Raw genomic sequence first — 24103 nt, 5'->3', positions numbered from 1 at the left:
TACTTTACCAAGTTTGCTGTCCTTCTCCAGGAACTGGTGTCTCCTGACCACACATTCAAAATATGTTAGACAAAGTCTTTCCATCCTTGCCTCTAAGGAGCATCTGGCTGTAATTCTTCCAACATAGATTGTTTTCCCTTTTGGCAGTACTTTCTTTTCTTTTTTAACAATGCTTTATTGACAGATCTTACTCATTCCAATATATATCTTCCCCTCCCATACAGTTCTGTTGTTCAATCCTATCAGGTGGGGTTATACAATTGAATGAGGTTAAACAATCATCAATGCTATCAGTTCCTCATTCGCCCCTTTCCTGCCAGCCCCCCTCCCTTCCCATACCCTCAGGAACCATTACTCCTGTAACTATTTCTGAAGGGTTATCTATTTTGCCTTTCATGTACTTAGGCAATATTTTCAATATTCCTTGCCATCACTATAGTTCAAACTCATGGATTCTTCTTGGGTCTTCCTTATTCAATGTTCAACTTTCACATGCATATGAGGTGATAAGATATATAAAATTATAAATTAATAATGTGTCTTTCTAGTAATAATACAAAGTTTATAGAACAATATATTTCAATAGATTTCTATTCTCCCTTAAAATATTACTTCTCTGATGGTATGAAATGTTAACCCCCTACCTAATTCAAAATAAAAATATCATTGAAAATTACCTCTCCAGGGCCAGCCCCAATCCCAACTGTGTGGACACACACACCCCAGAAGAATGTACTTCAGAGGACAGCACTGGGGCTACAGCTTGGGGAGAGGGGTGTGTCTGATTAGAGCACACGGGAGAAACGAAAAGGGATGGAGAGGGAGTGGAAGACATCCTGGCTCACCAAGCCCTGAGGACAATAATCCTGCTTGGAGCAGACAACGCACAGACAGGACCATAGGGCCGGCCTCAACACACAGCACGATGTCCATCACTAAACCATAGTGCTGCAGGGGGAAACACTGGAGACACAGTGCGGGAATTCTCGTGCTGCAGGGGACAACACTGGAGACGCAATGCAGGAGTTGTGCACCATCTGACCCCATCACGCTGGGGAGAAACACTAAGGGCATGCAACAGAGCAGCAAGGGGAGCAAAGTGAGGAAATCCCCAGGGAATACCAAAAATAGACTTTGGAGGCAGAGTGTGGCACCCCATCAGACTTGACTGGAAAACAGTCATAAAGGCCAACAAACAGACTTGAACTTTTTATAGGCTTTTCCATTTTTTTCAGTGGCTTTCTTTTTATTATTGTTTGTTGTTGTTGTTTTGTTTTATTGTTTTGCTGGTCTTGACTTCCTTTGTTATGTTATTTGGCTTTTCCTGGTTTTTGCACTTATTAATGTATATGCATGTCTATCTAGATAAGATAAACGAGATAAGTAATTCAGAGATGTAAAGAATGGGACCAATGGTTCCGGGGGTATGCAGGAGAAGGGGAGGTGGGAGACACTGGGGGGGGGTGGGTGAAATCCAGGGACAAGGGAACAACAAGTGAATTAAAATCAATGGAGAGAAGGGTGTAGAATGCCTAGTGGGGCATAATCAAGGGCAATGTAGCAGTGAGGAATTACTAAACCCGAATGAAGGCCAAATGATGGTGGGACAAGAGGAAAGTAAAAGGAAATAGAGGAAAGAACCAGGTGGCAAAGGACATTTATAGAGATCTAAATACAGGCATGTACATATGTAAATATATATATATTTTATATATATTGATATATATATAAAACAAGAGGGGAATAGAACTATGTACTCATATCTACATATTAAGAATTAAGGTTGTAGATGGACCTTTGGCCTTGACTCGAGTACTCCCTCAATACAAGAACACTTATTTCTAACAATCTGGCATTCTGTGATGCTCACCTTGATGACATGATCGCTGAAGACAAAATGAGTGCATAAGCAAATGTGGTGAAGAAAGCTGATGGTGCACAGCTATCAAAAGCTATAGCATCTGAGGGTCTTAAGAACTTGAAGATAAACAAGTGGCCAACTAGCTGAGAAGCAACAAAGCCCACATGGAAGAAGCACACTAGCCTGTGTGATCATGAAGTGTCGATGGGATCAGGTGTCAGACATCTAAGACCCAGAACAAAATTATGCCCTATATGAATGGGGGTGGGGGCATGGAGTGGAGACCATATGCCCATGTGTAGACAATTGGACAACCCCTCACAGGGGTCACAGGGAAGAGATGAGCCAGTCAGGGTGTAGTATAGCACCCAAACACACAACTTTCTTGTTCTTTGGTAATTCCTTCCCCCTACTATCATGACCTCAATTCTACCTTACAAATCGAATTAGACCAGAAAATGCGCACTGCTACAGATAAGAGCCCACAACATAGAGAATCCAGGATATATAAACCCCCCAGGGACAACAATGAGAGTAGAGATATCAGGAGGATTAGAGGAGGGTTTGGGGAGAAATGGGGAATCGATTGCAAGGATCAACATGTACTCCCCTCCCAGGGGGACGGATAAGTGGATGAAGGGCGAGGGAGGATGATGTAAGATAAGAAAATAATAATCTATAATGTATCAAGTGTTCGTGAGGGAGGGTGGGGGAGGGAAGGGGAAGAAATGGGGAGCTGATATCAAGGGCTCAAGTGGGAAGAGAATGCTTTGAAAATGATGATGGCACCATATGTGCAAATGTGCTTGACACACTGGACGAATGTATGGATTGTGATAAGAGGTGTAAGAGCCCCCAATAAAAGTATATTTTTTAAAATTACCTCTCAAATATGAGTATCCTTTGATACTCAGTTCCAATTAAATCTCATAGAATATGCAGTTCTAGTTATTCCTAATTTCTCATAGACCGTTTATCTGCAAGACCAAAAATAATAGGTAGATAATTCTTAGATACCGTATTAGCCAACCCAAATATCAGCCAGGGCACCTAATTTTACCACACAAACTGCATTTAAAAATGTGCTGGAAAACTCGGCTTATACCTGAGTATATGTGGTACATTCAGTCTCCTACTCACCCCAAATGAGCAATGGTATACTTATTTCTCCTTTGCCTCTCTCATTTTCTCCCTAACTGGAATCTTTTGTGCATTGAAAACTAATTATGGCCGTCATATTAGTCACTTTTACAGGTCTTTAGAAAATATTTTATCATTAAATAGTGCTTGTTGACAATGGCTATTATCTTGTCTGAGTGCATTTTATTTTGGGAGACCCTTGGCCCTTTCAAAGGTTATAGTCCTTGTTCTAAGTAACCTGAGCTTTATATGTTATAGATTGCCAGACCAGCAAAACAAAACAGTACCAATAACGTAAATTAAAAATTTCAAAAGGCAATTCAAGCTCAGCGTCATGAGCTGTGTCTGAACTACAGCTTAACTTCACTGCTTATGAATCATCTGAAAATACAAGAATACAATAAGAGTGTCTATGGTTAAACAGGTTTATGTTATGGCTAAATAATTATTTAAATGTTAATATTTAAATTATTGTCCTGGATGAAACTAGTATTAATAAATTTAGGCTAGGGTTTAAATGTGGAAAAACCTTTGAATGACTACAAAATAAAGAATTGGTTTTATGAAAATTATTTTAATGAAGAGTACCCAAAGTCATAATATTATTGATTTGGTTTTATAAAGGAAAAACAAGTCAATGAAAATTATATCTTTTGTAAAAGCAAAAGAAAAAATCCCTATATAATCGTTAATATCAAGAAGAATGTAATTGAGTAAATAAATTAATATGTAAATGTCTTATGATTATTACTTTATACCCATTTAATATCTTCAACTCTCTGAATTCATGATGCTTCTTGTGACTGCTCATTCCAGCAAAAGAAAAAAGACCAGATCAGCTAAAAATTGTACTTTGCGTATGGAAAGTGGAGCTCTTTCCCCATTCTTTATATCTTTGATATATAGACCATACAGTATGTTAAATATAATAAAAGATGAAAACTACATTAGGCTAATCAATTGGATTTTGGTAGATTCGATCAACACATTAATTAAATGTCTATTAAGCATCTAGTGTGCACAAGGAATTCTGAATAAAATACTTCATTAAAATGTAAGGCACACATAGACAGGAGAACAGTGGGGTGTTGGAGTCAATAACAAGTAGGAGATAGGGATCCGAGGTGGAGGTGTGTGGTGGTGGTGTCAGAGCAACAGCAAACTAGCTAAGAGGAGGAGGTACCAAGAATCAGAAAAAAGGGAAAAGTGACAGTGGGGCAGGAGGAAGGTAAAAGGAAACAGAGGAAGGACCAAGGAGGCAAAGCAATGGATAAAGGTATGAACATAGCGGTGTACATATGTAAATACATTGATCCACAAAAATAGAGGTATTGGCCCGTGTACATAGATTTGTACGGCAATACACTGAGGTAGGGAATGGACTTTGGGCCTCTGCTCATACTCTCCCTCAATTCAAGAGCACTGTGTTCTAACTAGTCAGCAATCTGAGATGTTCACCCTCCCGACACAATCACTGAAGACAAAACGGGTGCATAAGCAAATGTGGTGAAGAAGGCAGATGGTGCCCGGCTATTAAAAGAGATAGTGTCTGGGGTCTTAAAGGCTTGAAGTTACACAAGCCGCCATTCAGCAGTGAAGCAACAAGTCCACGTGGAAGAAGCACACAGCTGGTGCGAGCATGATGAATCATAGGGACCAGGTAATAGGCATCAGCAGACACATAGCAAACAAAAACCTATTCTTGAGAACGAGGAGGGTTGAAGCAGAGATCCATAGCCTTCATGTATACAGTGGAACAGTCTCCCCACAGAGGGGCCACAGGGAAGGGATGAGTCACCAGGGTGCAGTAAAGCATCGATGAAACACACTGTATTCCTCTGGTTCCTTGAGGCTTCCTCGCCCCCCTCCACCATGACTCCAGTGCTGCTTCTCCATTCAGACTAGACCGGAACATGTACACAGGTATAAAAAGGGATGGGAGCTCATGACACACAGAATCCAGGAACAGGAGTGGGAATAGTGATACCAGAAGGGTAGGGGGAAGAGGGGGAGTAAAAGGGAGAAATGGGGAACCAATCATAGTGATTGACACATAAACATACACCCCTCTACAGGGGGAAGAACAACAGAAAACATGGGGGAAGGGAGACAGTGGTCAGTGTGAGAGATGAAAATAATAATGTACACTCTATCAGGGGGTTATGAGGGGGGAGGGGAGGGGGAAGAGCTAATACCAAGGGCTCAATAGAAAGTAATTGTCTAGAAAAGAATGAAGGCAACATATGTACAAACATGCCTGATTCAGTTGATGTATGGATTGTGATAAGAGCTGTACGAGCCCCAAATAAAATGATTTTTCAAATGTAAGGCACATTGTTAAAGAAATTATTTTGAATTCATATCACATTGCTGTTAGTGTTCGGTAGAACGTTAATTAATTCAATTATTTAATCCAGAGAAAAATTCTTTCTATTCTTTTCTCTATTCCTTTATAATGCCATGGGGTTTTGTTAATGTTAACTTATTTTCTGTTAAGAGATACTTTTTTTTCAAGTAACAGACTTTTTTAAATCTTGGGATTCCATCTGATATGTTTTAAAAATAATTAGAAGTTATAAATTAAACATAATTTTATTTTGAAAGCCATTTTCAGCTTTATTGTGACAAAATATAAATAACAAAATAAAAAGTTTATCATTTCCAATCATCCTTTTGAACATTTATTGTGCTTTAGTTGAAAGTTTGCATAGCAAAATAGCTTTTCAATCAATAATCCCTACAAGAAACATTCCGTGCTATTGATTGCAATCTCTACAGTGTGTCAGCACCTTCTCCCCATTCCCACTTTCTTCCCTGGATTCCTCATTTCTATTCATCTCCCTGGTCCTCCCCACCTTCTAATCTTTAGTTGGTTTGGGGCAAATGTTGCCCCATTGGTCTCATAAGGACACATTCTTCTCAAGTGTTATTGTTTATTTTATAAGCCTGTTTATTATTTGTCTGAAAGGTGACCTCTGGGAGTGTATTCAGGTTCCAGTTAAAAGGTTGTCTTAGAACAATAGTCTCAAGGATTCCTCCAGTCTCTTTCAGACTGGTGTAGCTGGGCTTTTTTGTTTTGTCTTGTATTTAATTTGAATTTTGTTCGTACAGTTTTTGACCCATTCTATAGCCAGGACCAGCTATTGTGGTGTCCTAGTCAGTGTGGACAGTAGTGGTAGCCAAGCACCATCTAGTTCTTCTGGTCTGGGTTCTTGTGGGCCACTAGTCCTGTGGACTAAATGCTTCCTTGAGTCTTTGGTTTTCTTCATTCTCCTTTTCTCCAAGCAAGAAAAGACCAATAGTTGCTTCTTAGATGGCTACACACAAGCTTTTAAGATCTCATACACTACTCACCAGACTAGGACATAGAGCATTATATGTGCGGACTGTGTATTGCCATGTGACCTAGATGTCCCCTGATTTTATGCCCTTTAGTCTTCAAGTCTACTAGTTCAGTCCTGATGTCTAACTAATTTCTAAAACTGTTCCCCCTATGTGTTCAAGTATATATTTCTACAACTGTGCCGCCTATATGTACTATCATGTATATATGTAAGTCTACATGGAGCATGTGCAGATTTGTACATAGAAATATGTATTGTAGGTGTTCTCCTGTAAGACCTCTCTCACCTATTTAGCACATATATTTACCTGTATGTCTACTCACAAATTATTGTTTATTATTGTTGTTATAGGACTATAAATAAGTATTTTATAGCATTTACCATAGTTGCCCTTATCATGATACCTCTTACTGTCTACCTTTGCCGTGGTCAAATTACACTGACTTCCCCATATTGTGTATTTCCTTCCCTTCACCATAATTTTTACTTGTTAGTGATTTTCCCAACTTTTCCCTCCTATGAGAAACTAAATCTTCATTTTTGGAGTAGAGAATAGATTTGATTAAATAAGAAAAAAGAATTTTAAGAGCTATATGACAGCAAGATGTGCTTGTCTATTGGACTTTTCACCAGACATGAGCTGCGTGGTTTCAGGATATGAAAATGGAAAACCAAATATTTGTGACTAGATGACCACACAACTATACAGTTGGTTTAAAAATCATGATAAAAATTGAGCATAGATACAATGTTGTATCCTCAGTGGAACATCTAAAGTCATAAAATATGTTTGAGATGGTCTCATTGAATTCCCTAGACAGGGATTAATCCTGTCTAGGATCATTTTTGATCCAGTGTCATATCCACATTATTTCATTATTACATGTTAGGTGGCAACTTGATTTACAGATTTTTTTCTTGCATAGCCTTATGAAGTTGACTCACTGTTTTTAAAAAAAAATCTGTAAATTTGGCTCAGATAATTTCATTGGCAGCTCATTGATACCAGGAATGGTCATTGACTTTTTTTGAAGGCAAGTAGTTCTTGTTGGTGGGAAGTTTGTGTTTACCTCCATGACTATACTAAAAGGATATTGTTAGGGTAAAAAGGAATCCCTAGTGGATTTGAGGTTCCAGAAGAGATAATATAATTATGAATAATTGCTCAAGGGTGGCTCCATATATTTACCTCTTTAACCAAAAGAGCAATAGAGAACAGTGATTCTGTAGTTTAATAAAAATCTGAAACGAGAACAAAACCACCCAGAATTTCTGTTCCTGTTATTTCTCTCAGTGGGTCATGTTCTAATCATTTGGCTTCGAGAGTTCCACGGTTTTTGATGACATGTATAATTTTAGCTGTAAATCAGCAATTTTCTTAGCAGCATCCCTCTAATTATTAAACACTCAGAAGAGAAAAACTAGCCCAAGAGTTCTTTCCCTTTTCTTCCTTACCAATAGAGATCATTGAGCCCCACAATGTTATCAGTTAAAACCTACCAGCAGCTCTGGCAGACTGTGCAGGGCCAAGATAATGCTGCCTGCCCTCCTAGAGATTGACAAGTCTTTGGAACCCTAAATAAGGTCATTTTGAATCTGAGGCAACTACTGGGCACTGGGTGTCCCTCCCCATGCCTGGTAACTGTTGAGGAATGTTTCTTTCTATGTATAAGCCGTGGGGGGGTGTTTTCTTCATTTTATTGGGGGCTCATACAACTCTTATCACAATCCATACATACATCAATTGTGTAAAGCACATCTGTACATTCGTTTCCCTCATCATTCTCAAAACATTTGCTCTCCACTTAAGCCCTTGGCATCAGCTCTTCATTTTTCCCCCTCCCTCCCCACCCCCTCTTCCCTCATGAACCCTTGATCATTTATAAATTATTATTTTGTCATATCTTACACTGTCCAACATCTCCCTTCACCCACTTTCCTGTTGTCCATCCCCCAGGGAGGAAGTTATATGTAGATCCCTGTAATCGGTTCCCCCTTTTCACCCCACCCTCCCCGTATCGCCACTCTCACCACTGGTCTTGAAGAGATAATCTATCTTGGATTCCCTGTGTTTCTGGTTCCTATCTGTACCAGTGTACATCCTCTGGTCTAGCCAGACTTGTAAGGTAGAATTGGGATCATGACGGGGTGGGGAGGAAGCATTTAGGAACCAGAGGAAAGTTGTAACTTTCATTGTTGCTACACTACACCCTGACTGGCTCATCTCTGTAAGGGAATGTCCATTTGCCTACAGATGGACTTTGGATCCCCACTCTGCACTCCACTTCATTCACAATGATAGATTTTTTTTTGTTCTTTGATGCCTGATACCTGATCCCTTCGACACCTCGTGATCACACAGGCTGGTGTGCTTCTTCCATGTGGGTTTTGTTGCTTCTGGTCTAGATGGCCGCTTTTTTACCTTCAAGCCTTTAAGACCCTAGACTCTTTGTCTTTTGATAGCTGGGCTCCATCAGCTTTCTTCACCACATTTGTTATCAGCTTTCTTCACCACATTTGTTTATGCACCCATTTGTCTTCAGCAATCGTATCAGGGAGGTGAGCACACAATGATATTCTTTTGTTCTTTGATGCCTGATAACTGATCCCTTCTGCACCTCATGATAACACAGGCTGGTGTGCTTCTTCCATATGGGCTTTGTTGCTTCTGAGCTAGATGGCTGCTTTTTTACCTTCAAGTCTTTAAGACCCCAGATGCTATATCTTTTGATAGCTGGGCTCCATCAATCAGCTTTCTTTACCACGTGTGCTTATCTACCCGCTTTGTCTTCAGCGATTGTGTCGGGAAGGTGAGCACCATGGAATGCCAGTTTAATAGAACAAAGTGTTCCTGCATTGAGGGAGTGCTTGAGTGGAGGCCCAATGTCCATCTGCGACCTTAGTACTAAACCTATAAATATATGCATATAAATCTGTTTCCCCATCATCATATATAAATATATTTACATATGCATATGTTTGTATTTAGACCCCAGCAGCCTACTTTTTTGAAACATACATTTGAATGTGTTCTGTCTCTCTTCACCGAGTGGCAAGCAAAAAGTTGTTTAGAAAAAATGTATCCACTAGAAAAATGTATTCACTGTGTCTCCGTGTACTAAACTTCTCGATCTCTTAATAGAGGAAGAAAGGCAGACACTGGAAGATAACTTCAGAGCAGTCAGACATAATAAACACCACCTGAGAATACACACTAAAGAGTTAGGCAGGCTGAAGATAAGCATGAGCGCTTACTCTGGGTCAGAACCCCAAGGCAGATATCAGTGGGTTTGAGAGGGGCGGGCATGGATTCCCCATTGGAAATAGTGTGAACATGGGCAAAAACTTTAAATAGTTCAAGCTATATACAGGGGATGTGAGGAGTGGGGGCAGGAAAATAATTGGCTTAAAACACTCAAGTATCTGAAAGAGTGTAATAGAAGTAAGCTGAAAAATTCTGTTGGATAGACAAATATGGACAGTCTAGGGCGTCAAAATAAGTAATTGAATTAATAGGGAATAGAGAGTAAAAACTACTGCAAGCTTTAGAGAAATGACACGATGCAAGCTTTTGCTTATGGAATTCCTCTAGAGCAGCCGTTCTCAGCCTGTGGGTCATGACCCCTTTGGGGGTCCAACGACCCTTTCACAGGGGTCGCCTGATTCATCACAGTAGCAAAATGACAGTTAGGAAGTAGCAACAAAAATCATTTTATGGTTGGGGGGTCGTCACAACACGAGGAACTGTATGAAAGGGTCGCAGCCTTAGGAAGGTTGAGAACCACTGCTCTAGAGGCTGTGGGCAGCTGGGTTGCCTGTCAGAATAAAAACAATCAGGATAGGAAATTGGATGGGGGTAAGACTGGGAATGGGGAAGAAAAATCCCAACTGAGAACATTTGAGAAAGGAAAATTAGTGCGATTGAATCATTAGACACTGGAAGAGTCAGCAGGTTTAGTACAAACTAGTAAAATGAGGACCCAGTAAAAGAAATTGGATGTTGAGATGACAGTCTGGTGGAAATGGACATAAGGAATAAATGTGGTTTTACATAATACTGAGTTTGAAACAATCCCAAGCCATCCCAGATGAAATGCTCATGGAGCATTAGGAATTAGAAGGTCGTGGGAGCGTGAGAAATGCAGACTGGGAGTCTTTTTTTTAACTTTTTATTTTGAAATGATTTTCAATTCACATAAACATTACCAAAAAAGCACAGTAAGTTCTATATACCTTTTACCCAATTTCTCCCTATGAGAACAACTCACATAACTGTTAAGACAATGATCAAAACCAGAAATTAACACAATAAGCTAAACTACAGGGGTTTTTTTATTCCACTTTCACTAGTTTGTACATATATTCTTTTTGGGAGGGAGAGGAAGATGAATGAGCAGTAAATACATCGTTTAATGAAAACATATCACATACGTTGAATTGCATAGCCCCTGCCATCCATTAAAGGCCAACTCACAGCCACCCTACAGGACAGGGTAGAACTGCTCCTGTTAGCTTCCAAGACTGAAATTTGTTTTCATTTGACTGGAACTTCTTATGGGAGTAGAAAGCCAGTCTTTCTCCTTCAGAGAAGCTGGTGGTTTCAAACTGCTGACCGTAAAGTTAGCAGCCCACCCAGTAACCACTTCAAAACCAGAACGGTTCTGTCACTCCTAAGAAATTCTTCATGCCACCCCTCAATACCCACCCCATAACCTTAGCCCTGAGCAACTGCTGCTCCATTATCCAGAACTCTAATTATCATTTGGGAACATTATATAAATGAAATATGCAGTGTACAACCTGCATAATGCCCTTGGATTCTATCCAAGTGCTGCATGTTTCAATTGTTAATTCTTTTTTTGTTTTGTTTTGCTAAATAGTATTTCATCATATGGATGAACAACCGTTTATTTATACATTTGCCCACTCCCCCAAAAAAGCTGCTGTGAAAATTTATATAAAGGTTTTCATGTCTTTTCCAAAACAGCTTCAAGAGTGGCTGGATCATTTTTGAGACATCACACTTTTAAGATAACGAGTGTGTAGTGTTCTCTTTACTATCGTATTTTTAAAGAGTAAACAGAGTATATTAATATTTCTAATCTAGTAATTTCCACTTAAATGTTAGCCATCTCCAGCTTAACATGTCCAAAACGTAAGTCCTGATCTTCCCCGACCCCTTCCCACATCTGTTCCATCCAGTGGTTCTCAACCTTCCTAAGGCTGCAACCCTTTCATACGTTCCTCATGTTGTGGTGACCCCCCAACCATAAAATGATTTTCGTTGCTACTTCATAACTGTCATTTCGCTACTGTGATGATTTGGGTCATTCAACCCCCACAGGGGTCCCGAAGCGCAGGTTGAGAAGCGCTGGCTGATAGTCTTCCCCAGCTCAGTTAGTGTCAGACGCTCCCATTGTTCAGGCTGCAAGACTTGGTGTCCTCCATCAATCTCTCTTGCTCCCCACATCCTATTGGTTAGAAAATCTGGTTTTCTTCCAAATACACTCGGAATTAAGCAATTCTGTTATTCAAAAAGGAGCCCTTGTGGTGGTGTTGGGCAAGCATTCGACCTCCATCTGCAAGGAACCCTATACAGGTTTTCTGTGAGTTGGAATTGACTCAGTGGCAGGAGGTGGGTTCTTTAAAGACACTGTTAAGAAAATGAACAGACAAACCACTTGCTAGGAGTAAATATTTGCGAACTATATATCTGGTCATGGAAACCGTTCTCAAAATGCAAGTACTAAGAACACAATCCAGTTCAAAAAAGAGGAAACCATTTGAACAGTGCTGCAACAAAGGTCTGTTACAGGCACATAGGCATGCGCAAAGATGTGAAAATTAGCCCCATAATGAGATACCAATGCCATTGTATTTCAATGGCTAAAATAAAAAACAATGGCCATCTCAAGTACTGGAAAGGCACTGGAACTCATACACTGCCAGTAGGAATGTGAAATATTGCAACCTCTTGGGAAAATGCTTTGGCAAATTTAAAAATATTAAACATGCTTATGTCATATGACCCATCTATTCTACTCCTAAGTATTTACCTAAGAAAAATAAAAACGTGTGTTCAGTCAAACACTTGTATATGAATCTTCTTTGCCGCTTAATACATAGTGGCCCCAAATTGGAAACAACGTCCTTTTAATTGCTTCCATTTAGTTCTATCCACTATGCAATAGCCTCTTAACTGATCTCCCTATTTTTGTTCATTCTCTCTCTCTCTCTCTCTCTCTCTCTCTCTCTCTCTCTCTCTCTCTCTCTCTCTCTCTCTCTCTCTCTCTCTCTCTCACCATCTATTCCCAACACAATCTTCCAGTGGGCTCCCTCCCCTGCTCAGAATAAAAGACAAAGGTCCTTGATGACCTGCCCCATTCCCATCAGTGATCTGATCCACTACTGCTCTCCTCTCTAAGTCAGATCACTCCAGCAATTCCAGGTACACTCCTACCTCTGAGCCTTTGCATTAGTGGTTCTCTTTGCCAAGACCAATCCTTTACCTCTCTTTGAGATGTCCCAGGGGGCCCTACTTGACCACTCTGGCTTACATTGTAAGCTGTCTTTCTTACCCTGCTTTACTTTTGGCTTTATTTCCATAGGACTTTTAACATATTAGATCATGTACCTATTTCATTTTTTGTCATTTCTCTTCTCCCACTGTAAGTAAGCTATTCAATGGCAAGAATATTTGTCATTTTTGTTTATTGTGAATTCCACATGCATAAAACAATGCCTGGCACGTGATATTTGTGAAATGAGTAAATACATATAGCATATCAATCTTCAAAGGGCATTGACAAATTGGAACAAAATCAAAGGGTATAAGAAGTATGACAAGAGGTTTGTAAATACACATGAGGAAGAGGCGAGGCCATTGGAAACATGATTTCTGAGAAGATTTATTAGAAACATGATTTCCCTCTTCATTCTTGAAGGGTTTTTATATGGGGAAAGGGTAGGATTTTTATTCTGTGCTGTCCCCAGAAGACAGAGTTCATCCAAACAAACTGGATTTGGACCAGAAATTTTTTAAAATGTGGACTTTCTTAACAATTGTGATGGGCTGCCATTAACTACTAAGCTCCTACTGGGGGAGGTCAAACAGAACAATCATCCACCAGAGATTGAAAGGGATCCTGCACAGGGAAAATGGGTGAATTAGATGCCCCAGAAAAGTTGGTTCCATAGCAAACTCTGATTTGTGTAGCCCAGTTTTTCCTGACAACACAGAACACCAAGTCAATTGTAGAGGTAATTTTTCAAGTGTAAATTTTTTTTGTTAGTGCTTTAACTTTTATTATTTTAAACTTAATTTATTCCCGAGCCATGAGTTTTTGCTTCTTCAGTTTCTTCTGGGAAATCTTTTTCTTCTGTGCAACCTCCTCTTCTGGTTTGGGAACGATCTGTTCCTTCTCAGTCAGGATCATGTCACTGTGGCAGGGGGAGCTCATGTATGGGTTGATCCGACCATGAGCTCTGTAAGTCCGGCGGCGCATCTTGGGGGCTTTGTTCACCTGGATGTGCTCAATGACCAGAGGATCCACATCTAAACCCTTAAGTTCGGCATTACTTTCTGCATTTTTAAGCATGTGAAGCAAAAATTCAGCACTCTTTTTGGGCCACCGACCCTGGGTCCAACCCCATTGTTTGGCCTGGGCACACCTGCCAACACCACCATTGTACCATCGGAAAGGCACACATTGCTTCTGCAGAGTGACGTCTTTCAAGCATTTGGTAGCTTTCCGGATATGCATGCCTTTGATGGCCTGGACAGTTTCACGGGTGTTCTTGAAGTGGACCCGGAGGTTCGACCCTCTTTATTTGCAGGATTTTGTAGGGTTTTCTGGGTCGAGTGAGTAGCGAACCATCTTGGCAGGTCACCTCAGGCCACTACAGTTAGAGGAAGAGCGGTGGGTTCTGGGAGAAGTCATGGTTGTCATGCGTTAATTTTTTAAGCATTTGGTAAGGTCACGTCAAAGGTAACATCATGCCTTCATAATAATTATGAGTAATGATATTAGCCATGTATCTATATATATATATATAACTTACATGTCCTAATATTTCATTCTTATATTATATCATAAACAAATTATAATTTTACTGTCAGATGTGAGTTTTACAGCCACATTTGAGAATGTTTATGGAATAAAATCTCCATTATCCTAGAATTAAATATAAGCTTTATATTTAAGACTTTGGTTTTATTGTTTGTTTTAAATCAAGGGTCACTTCTTTAACTGGCTATATATGTTAAATATATGTTAATTATTTTTCTTATTTTTAGGAGCGAGATCGTTATGCCTACAAAATCCATCTTCCAGAAACAGTAGAGCAACTGAGGAAATTCAATGCAAGGAGGAAACTAAAGGTAAATTAATTTACAAAAAGCAAGACAACTCGAGGTGATAATCATGTTTTTATTCTGTTTGATTGCCCATAAATATATCCCTGAGTTGCCCATTGTTTTCCTTAAAGCTATAAATTCTCATTTCCAAAAATTAACACTATTTCAATATAACATTGGTTGTTTTAATTCTTTTAGGTAATATCTAAATATAGCTTCACATTGCATGTCTTAAGTATTTAAGTATGTGAAAAATATGACAGGTTCATATTCAACAATAAGGAATGATACTGGTAAACTAGTATTTTTAAAGTAATTATATACTGGTAACTAGTATTTTTAAAGTAATTATATTTTTAAAGTAATTAGCAAAGAGTTAAAACACTAATCTAAAATATGATTAATCTTCTTATTAAAATTGTTTATTTAGTTCAATGGAAAAAATAAATTAGAATAGGAACTAGGATTGAACAATCACTCTCAGTACCTTCACCTTCTACAAAAATATTTTAAGATCACTTTTCTTACCTTCTTTTCTTCCTAGGAACTTTTCTCCCTCTTCCCTTTCTTCCTATCCTCTCTCCCCTCCCTCCCCAAAATAAAAGAGATGGAGACATGCCAATTACCCCTTGTGGGGAGTTCTTTTGACTTTGAAGGGCACTGGAAAAGACCCTTCATTAAAATAATGGAGTGTTTTTAATACTGCAGCATTCCTCCCCTAGGTAACAGAAAGTCTGTTTATATTAACTTCCATTTGACTTCTTTTGATTACTGTCAAAAAAAGTTAACTCCTCTAAAATGATTGAGTGGATAGTATTTCGCCTTACATGACTACTGCCAACTGTCAAACTTCTTTAAGGCATTTTGACCTGGGTCAGAAATTACAAAATTGTTAAGAATTTGTTATTTAGCCTCTGAAATTTTGCGAATGACTATATGCAACTCTGGATTTATGTAAATTTGGGGGAAACTAGGGCACAATAATAGTCTTATAAAGCCACATGTAGCTATTTAAATTTATGTTAATTTAAAGGAAATTAAAAGGTCTGTTCTTCAGTTACAACGGACACATTTCAAGGGCTTGCACTAACAAGATGTGGCTAGTGACATTGCCATCATTGTGGAAGATTCAATTAGACAGTGCTCTCATAGACCGAGGGAAATGCTAATATGTCTTCATTGCTGATGCTGCTTATCCCTAGTCCCCTTAATGATTTTTACAGTCAGGATTGCAGACTAGCTCTTCTCTATTTGTTTTTTAAATCTCTGGAAAAATACAATATTAGTTATATGCCATTATTGGCATAGGGGACCCAAAGAAGTTTCCCGAGACTTTAATTCCTCTGATAAACATCTGAACCAGTGTAGCATAAGAAAGAAAATTTTTTAAGTTAATTTCAAAAGAAAAGAAGTAGATTACATTCTTTCTCAGCTCTTTCCTAGGCTTTTTAAGTCTAATCCTTCTTTGGCCCTGTGTGACATTATACCAGCTAGTTAAACGTTTTCTAGAACAAGCTGGAAAATGCGCTTGCAATAAATGGCCTTAAAGCAAAGAAAAAGTTGTCATTGCCCAAGTGAAGGCCTTTTGCTAGGACATAAGAAACGCACTCTACTTCGCCCAGGATCAGAAGGTCAGACTTGGGTCCAAACTAGCCAAAGTGGTGACTAAGATTCATTTGGCCAGGGCCATGCTGCGATAGCAAAGAGGAATCATGTGGACTTACCACATCCTGCTGCATGGTTATTTAAAGTTTCAAGACCCACGAAAACAACCTAGAATTAGGACCATCAGCAAGGTCATCATTTTAGGGGGAGGGGAGGTGATCCAGCTTCTGGTAAAGCGGCATTCCTTTGAATGATTTAGCCACCCTTGTTAAAGCACATTACACCTTTCCTTCTCAAAGAACGAATTTGCGTCTGCAAGCTTCTAGAACAAGATTGCAACTTTCCTGGCTTTCAGAGCCCATCATACCACAAATATCTTTGTCATAAATGGTCAACTAAGGGCCTATACTTCTACTCAGACACTGTCTTTAAGCTCCTCAAATATTTTTTTACTCCCTCTGAAGTCATTAAAGGGAAGTAAAGAGAAACAGTGGGTAATTGCTTTTGGTACTTGGTCAAAGGTGGGACGTTTTTATTATCTGCCAAAAAACAAAGTGAGAGAATTTAGTAAATGGAGAAAGAGTGAGCTCTGAAGCTAGATAGATCCTGGTTCGAAAACTTAAGTGACTGTGTAACTTTAAACAATAAGGAACCCTCGTAGCACAATGGCTAAGCAGGCTGCATGCAGCCCCTAGCCAAAAAGTTGATGGTTTTGAACCTCTCCAGCAGCTCCACAGGAGAAAGGGCTGGTTGGTGACCTGCTCCTTTAAAGATTACAGCCTAGAAACCCCTGGGAGCAATTCTATTACGAATTGAAATCTACTCAGCAGCACCTAACAACAAATTTGAGCAAGTTCTAACCCACAGCTATGCACAACCGAAGGAAACTGCTTGGCCCTGTGCCAGCCTCACAATTGTTCCTTTGCCTGAGCCCAGGGAGCGGCTCCTTTAGTCCATCTCCTTGAGGGCCTTCCTTTCGTTCCCCACCCCTCCACTTTACCAAGGATAATGTCCTTCTCCAGGGACTGTACCCCTTGGACAGGACTAAATTATGCAAGAGGAAGGCGCTCTACTCGTGCCTCTAAGGAACACACTAGCCCTCCTTCTTCCAAGACAGAGCTCTTCGATCTTTTAGCTGTTTGTGGTACTTTCTTTTTTAAAAACACTTTCACAGTACTTTCAATATTCTCTAGCACCACAATTTAAATGCATCATTTCTTCATCGGTCTTCTTTACTCAATGTCCAACTTTTCATGCATATGACACTAGGCTTGGGTCAGGTGCACCTTACTCCTCAAAGTAACATCCTTCCTTTTCAGCATTTTAAAGAGGCCTTGGGCAGCAGATGTACCCAGTGCCATGCGTCGTTTGATCTCTTGACCGCTGCTTCCGTGATGCTCTAAATGTCATCCCACGGCTCATGTCTTCTGCCATGAGTGTTTAGTGCATCCAGTCGGTTCTTGAGATAGTCTGGAAATTCAGGTTGGGTAGACTCAAGGTTCTATTTTGGCTCTTGTGGACTTGTATTAATTTTCTAATGTTTCAAGCTGAACTTATATATGAACAATTGATGGTTGGTTCCAGTTAGCCCCTGGCTTGGTTTTAGCTACTGATATTCAACTTCTCCATCTGGAGAGAAGTCCACATGCCGGTTATGTTGAAAAAGATATTTGCAATGAAGAAGTCACTGTTGGTGTTACAAAATCCTATCATGCAATCTCCAGCTTCATTTCTATCCCCAAAAATATACTTTCCATCTACTGTTCCTCCTTAGTTGTTTCTAACTTTTGCATTCCAATTACCAATAATTATCAGTGTACTTTCATTGCATGTTTGATCAGTTTCAGACTTAAGGTGCTGGTAAAATTCTTCAATTTCTGTATCACTATCTTTTGTGGTTGGTGCATAAATTTTAATAATAATTGCATTGACTAGATTTCCTTATATGCCGATAGATAATATCCTATCACAGACAGCATTGTACTTCAAGATAGATCTTGAAATATCCTTATTGATGATGAATGTAAAGCCATTGTTCTTGGCTCCTTGGCATAGTAAACCATATAATTTTCTGATTCAAACAGCCAATACCAGTCCATTTCAGCTCACTAATGCCTATAATATTGATCTTTATGAGTTCCGTTTCATTTTTTAACAACTTCCAATTTTCCTAGATTCATACATTATACATTCCAAGCTCCACTTATTAATTGCAGTTTGCAGATGTTTCTTCTCGTTTTGAGGCGTGCCCGAACAGCAACTGCAAGCCCCCAAGGTTTTCCTCCCACAGGCTTTATTCCATCCACCTCACTATGGTCAACTCTACTTTGCGAAAGCAACTCTTCCTCAGTCATATTTTCAGTGCTTGCCAGCCTTCTGGCACTGTCTCTGACAGTGTTTTACTTCTGTTTCCGAGATTTTCAGTAATTGACAGTGTTTCAATGCTAACCATAGAATTTTCAGTGGCTGGTTCCTTTGAAGTGGACAGCCTATTCCTTCTTTGTCCTCTGTTCTTAGTCTGGAAGTTCTTCACTTAGGGTGGCTCTGCGGGTATTTGAAATACCAGTTACATGACTTTCAACATCACAGCAACACACAAGCCACAAGAGTACAACAAACTCACACACACATGTGGCTGCATTAGTCATTAGGTAAATGCAAATTAACACCATGATAAGATACCATTTCACATCCACTGGAATATAACCAAAAAGACAGACTACAATTTTTTAAAAAAGACACATATTGGCAAAGTTATGGACAAGTGGAAATTATTCTATACCTTGTTCTGGAGAATAGTACAGCCACTTCAGAAAGCAGTTTGGAAGTTTCTTTCATTTTTTAAGTTAAATATAAATTTATCATATATACCACCAATTTCAGTTAAAATGGGTGTCTATAAAAACCATTCATAAATACTTATAGCAGCGCTTTTATTAATAGCCCAAAGTAAAAGCAGCATAAATATCTATCATTTGATAAATACAAAAATAAAATACGGTATACTCATACAGTGGAATTTTGTTTTAAAAAGATCAGTTCTAACTCATAGTGACCCTATAGGACAAAGTAGAACTGTTCTGTAGAGGTTCCAAGATCAGTCTTTTAAGAGCTGCCCTGGTGGTGGGCTGGCTTACAAATCGAGATGTAAACCCAAGGTCAGAAGTTCAAAGCCACCAGTTGCTCCAGGCAAGAATGATAACGCTTTCTCCTTCTGTAAAGTTACAGCATCTGAACCCCCCACAGTGACAGTTGTACCCTGTGCTTATACCTTCAGAATCGATGCCGTGGCAGGGGGCTATTTCATTTTTAGGAAGTTGATTGGAGCTTTTTCCATCCATGGAACAGCTAGTGGGTTCAAATCACTGACCTTTAGGGTTATAATCTCACTGTTCAACCCATTGTACCGCCTGGGCTCCTTTCCCAGAATAGAAACCAGAGAGAATTACTGCCAGCATGCTGCCACGTGGGCGCACCTGGAAAGTATTATCCTCAATGACAGAAGCCAGACATAGAAGACTGTAATAAATCTGTTTATATTAAATGTCCAGAAAAGGCAAATCTTCAGAGATAAAAAGAAAGTGTTCTCAAACTGGAATATGATGTGATTGGAAAACTTAGTAAATTTATTAAAAATCTTTGGCTTGCTTAATTTCAGTGGGTAGGTTTTATGGTATATAAGATTTATCACAATAGAGTGTCTAAAATAAAAGTATCAGGCCCTACCCCAGACCTAATGGATCTGAAGCTGTGGGTTGAACATTTGTTTTAACCTGCTTCTAAGTAGCCCTCCTAGTTATTATGATGCAAACACTAACAATACCTAGTATAACCATTGCTATAACACAAAATAAAAAAGATTTTATGTTTTAAACTTAGCTTAAAAACATTAAATATTTTTCTTATTTTATATTTGAATTTTAGCTACTATATGTTTTCTGTATTAATTAAGAATTACCAACATTTTGAAATTTTACTCAGGGTCACAAAATAAGAAAAACAAGGCATTTATATTGCCTTCCATACTATTTGTTGAATACACAAAGAACTTTGCCACTATTATACATGCGTGCTTTTCCCCCAGCCTTAGAGCCTTACAAGGTCACTTCTTTAATTCATTGAATCTATTCAGATGGCTTTGCTTCAAAGAGATCTGCCTTGATCACTTGATCTTTGGCATCGCTTGAATGTAACTCATTATTCCTGTACCCTATTATTTTTCTTTATGACTAAAGCTCTGTTTTTATCTATTTGCTCATTGACTATGTTCTCCCACTTTGTTAGTCTGGGTTGACTAGAAAAACAAATTCATAGACACGCATATGTGTATAAAAAAGAGCTTTATATAAAGAGTAATTATCCATTTAAAAAATCCCAGCCCAGTCCAGATCAAGTCCATAAGTCTGATATTAGTCCATATGTCCGATACCAATCTATAAATTCCTCTTCAGACTCATGAAAAACATACAATCACGCCAAATGCAGGAAGATCACAGGACAGTGGGTGGAAAGTCTTGTGGATCCAGTGGCAGTGGAAGCATCTCAGTGTGGGCAGGGGTCTCCACGTGGCTTCTCCAGCTCCAGAGCTCTAGTGTAGCTCCATGTGTCTTGTCAGCAGAAAGATGAAGCAGTGTGTGTGTCCCACCTCCAGGGAGGAAGACAGGAGTTCCCAGAGTCCTCAAGAGAAAGCCATGCCCTCAAAGAGGCCTCATTGACTATGACCTGATTGACAGGCTAGACTCCACCCCTTTGAAAGTTGACAGGAGATTATATAACTGCCACTAATATGTTTTGCAAATTATTTCCGTTGCCTGGTTCATAATAGGTGTTCAATAAGTATTTATTCATCAAATGTATAAATAGGTGTTTATATGTACTATCAGTTTGAAGGTTAAACAAATATCCAAAGTTGGTTTTATGGGTCACTTGATGGTTTCCTGCACAGAATTAAACTTAGTTAGACAAACTCTATAACTGTTTTCTAATTACAAGAGTAATTTTTGGTAGGGTAACTAGTGTTACCCTGTTCATGTAGAGAACCTTAATATGTAACATAAAACCATAATAAGCCCCAAGATTTACATACTTTCAAGTAATGAGCATTTTTATGGAGGCAGGTGGTGAGGTTCCCAGCTAATTAAAGCTTCAACTCTAATAACCATAAACTCACCAAAACCAACCTCACTCACTTTGCATAACCCACTGTGCCGCCAGAGCTCTAACTAAAAGACTAAAAGGGCAGCATTTGCCCAAGGACCAAGGTCAGGTGGTAGGAAAGAAAAGAGGAATAGAACCAGGAAGCAGGGAAGAAGGGTGATAAATGGCGATGCAGTAAGGGGCTTGCAATGGATGTGGTGAAACTAAATGTGTTTGAATTTTCAGATATAAAACTGATGATCTGCTCTGTAAACCTTCAGCTAATTTACAATTAAAAGTCACAAACAAAACACCCTTTTTCTAAAAACTGAATTCTGTTATGAATAATTCCATAAATGAGAATTAAAGTGATTCTAGTCTTTCACATTGATTTTTAGGAAGGAATTCTATTAATTCATGATTCTAAAATGTAGATGTTATTGCTTCCTAAGTTAGGCAATACAGCTGTTGAGAATTATTATGCACATCTTTCTGAAATACCTTTCCACCAACACAAAATTTTCCCCCAAAAAACTAGTTTTTCTCCTTGTTTTAAGTGAGCCACATCTACTACAATTCCGAGTGCTATTTTTAATTTTCTTCACAGAAGCTAGCACGGTCTCCTTTCATCGTGTATTCTGACTTAAACTTTAGAGTCTAAGCTTTCAACCCTAAAGTTAGAGTCTCGTATGCATGTGGGCTTTCGTGACTAAACCGAGCCCTGGTGGTACTGTGGGCTAGGCACTGGGCTACTGCTAGGCACAAAATCGGGACATCAAACCCACCAGCTGCTCCACAGGTAAAGAATGAGACCGTGTCCTCCCATAAAGATTTAGTCTTGGAAACCCTCCATGGGAATCAACTTGATGGCAATGGGTTTGTTTGTGTCAGTTTGGGGTATAACTAAACTGAATGTTAATTTTGGTTTTAACTAATATATGGGCAAAGATCAGAACTCCATTTAATTGATAGTCTCACCTAATTCTTAAATGTAATCAATCCAAATCCTTTGATATTTCTACTTAATTGATTTTCTAGCCCTTTGGCCATCTCTGTTCAGCCTGTTGACCCTTACCAAGCTTTCCACCACTTTCAGGGTTATAGTCAGTGTTCTGCATCCTAATAGGGTGATTATCGCTTGAATTCCTATGCCAATTGTATGTCTTGGTGATAGACACACACCCTCCCCCAAGTACATAGCATCATGACTGATACATTCATGTGTTACCTTGCTACTTGGGTGCACAGCCACTTATTCTCCATCTTGTATTTGTGTATTACGACTATTTAAAATGTACCTCTCTGCCCATGTGCCTTTTGAACTTCATGCAGCTTGATTCTGAACTCAGTTAGGGAGCATTGGTTTCTACTGCCTTCAAGCCACAATAGTCAGCCCTCCGACCACCCCACCCCCCCAGATGTAACAACTGCAAATGCGAACAAGCCCTCACAGGCTAAGTCAACTCCCCAAACTCACTGCGATCAAGTCGATTACAACTCATAGCCACCCTATAGCACAGAGCAGAACTTCCCCTTTGAGTTTCCAAGATTTGAAATCTTGGCAGGAGGAGATGGCCCAATGCAACATGGCTTTTTGGCAGACCTGTGAAGGAAGTTCTATTGGCTTTATTATCCACACCGCATAGATAAGAAACTTTACAGATAGTGAATGATTGACTTAGTCAAGGTCCTCATGTAGCTGGAAAGTGAGAAAAGCAGGGAACAAACCTGGATTTTCTGACCAGTACTTGGTGCTTGTAGAACTAAACATTTTAAAGTACAAGTTTTCTCATTCTTCTTGTTACTAAAACAGTAACTTTGTAGCGATGTCATAATTGAGTTATGTGCCCTGTGTGTATTGATGCAGAATTACTGTACAAGGAGCAACACATGGTCATCGTTAGAAATAGAAATAATATAAAACCAATTTACCCTGTAAAATTTTAAATCAGAATAAAAAATTTATAAAAAAAAAGAAATAAAAAGGGGGAAAGGATCAAAAGAAGAATCAAAAATGATTTATGATCCTACCATCCAGAAATAATTCATTCAATTGGCATTTTGTTATATATTCAATCATTTATATGTATATTGACATTTTTGAAAACTAGCATGATCCTATATATTACTTTAAAACCCTTTCTCATGTAGTTCAACACAAGCATCTTTTTGTTTCCTTTAATATCACCCTTAAGCATCATTTTATAATGGCTGCAAATATTCCGAAGGTTTCATATCTCTTTGCAATTGCCAACCGTTTTCTTCTGGTATATGCATGTGGAATTCATTTCAAGGCATCCAAAAGTATTTAAGTCCTACCTCTCTTCTGGCTATCATCTATATATTTGACTTTATGAATAGCCCTTTAATATAAGCATATTCATTAACATTTTCATATATGTGTCCTTTTTAAAAAATTTTATCCCTTTACTTTAGGGTGCAGTACTAGCAGCCGTGTCAAGTCACAAATTCAACTCCTTCTATGGGGATCCTCCTGAAGAGTTACCAGATTTTTCCGAAGACCCTACCTCCTCAGGTAATTTGACCAATCATTCATTTACCAGTGTGAATATATTCTAATTCCCTGAGAATAAACTTGTCCTGCGAATATAATTATATGCTCCAAGAGATTCGAAGGAAGTTTATCAACCCCAGCCAAGT

At 39.0% G+C, this 24103-nt stretch overlaps 1 protein-coding gene across 8 annotated transcripts in view; it reads left to right on the top strand.

Moving 5' to 3' along the window:
• The window catches only part of CASK (calcium/calmodulin dependent serine protein kinase), a 450866-nt gene that overhangs the window by 337445 nt on the left and 89318 nt on the right, over positions 1-24103 (top strand). For all 8 annotated transcript variants that reach the window (XM_075539425.1, XM_075539421.1, XM_075539419.1 and 5 more), the window contains exons 9-10: positions 14642-14725; positions 23879-23978. In XM_075539425.1, coding sequence (XP_075395540.1) covers positions 14642-14725; positions 23879-23978 — 184 coding nt within the window. The remainder of the gene's footprint in view (positions 1-14641; positions 14726-23878; positions 23979-24103) is intronic.

The sequence above is a fragment of the Tenrec ecaudatus genome, chromosome X, assembly GCF_050624435.1.
Source record: "Tenrec ecaudatus isolate mTenEca1 chromosome X, mTenEca1.hap1, whole genome shotgun sequence".
Lineage (NCBI taxonomy): Eukaryota > Metazoa > Chordata > Mammalia > Afrosoricida > Tenrecidae > Tenrec > Tenrec ecaudatus.
The sequence above is the reverse complement of the archived record's forward strand: the minus strand, read 5'-3'. Positions and strand labels throughout refer to the sequence as shown.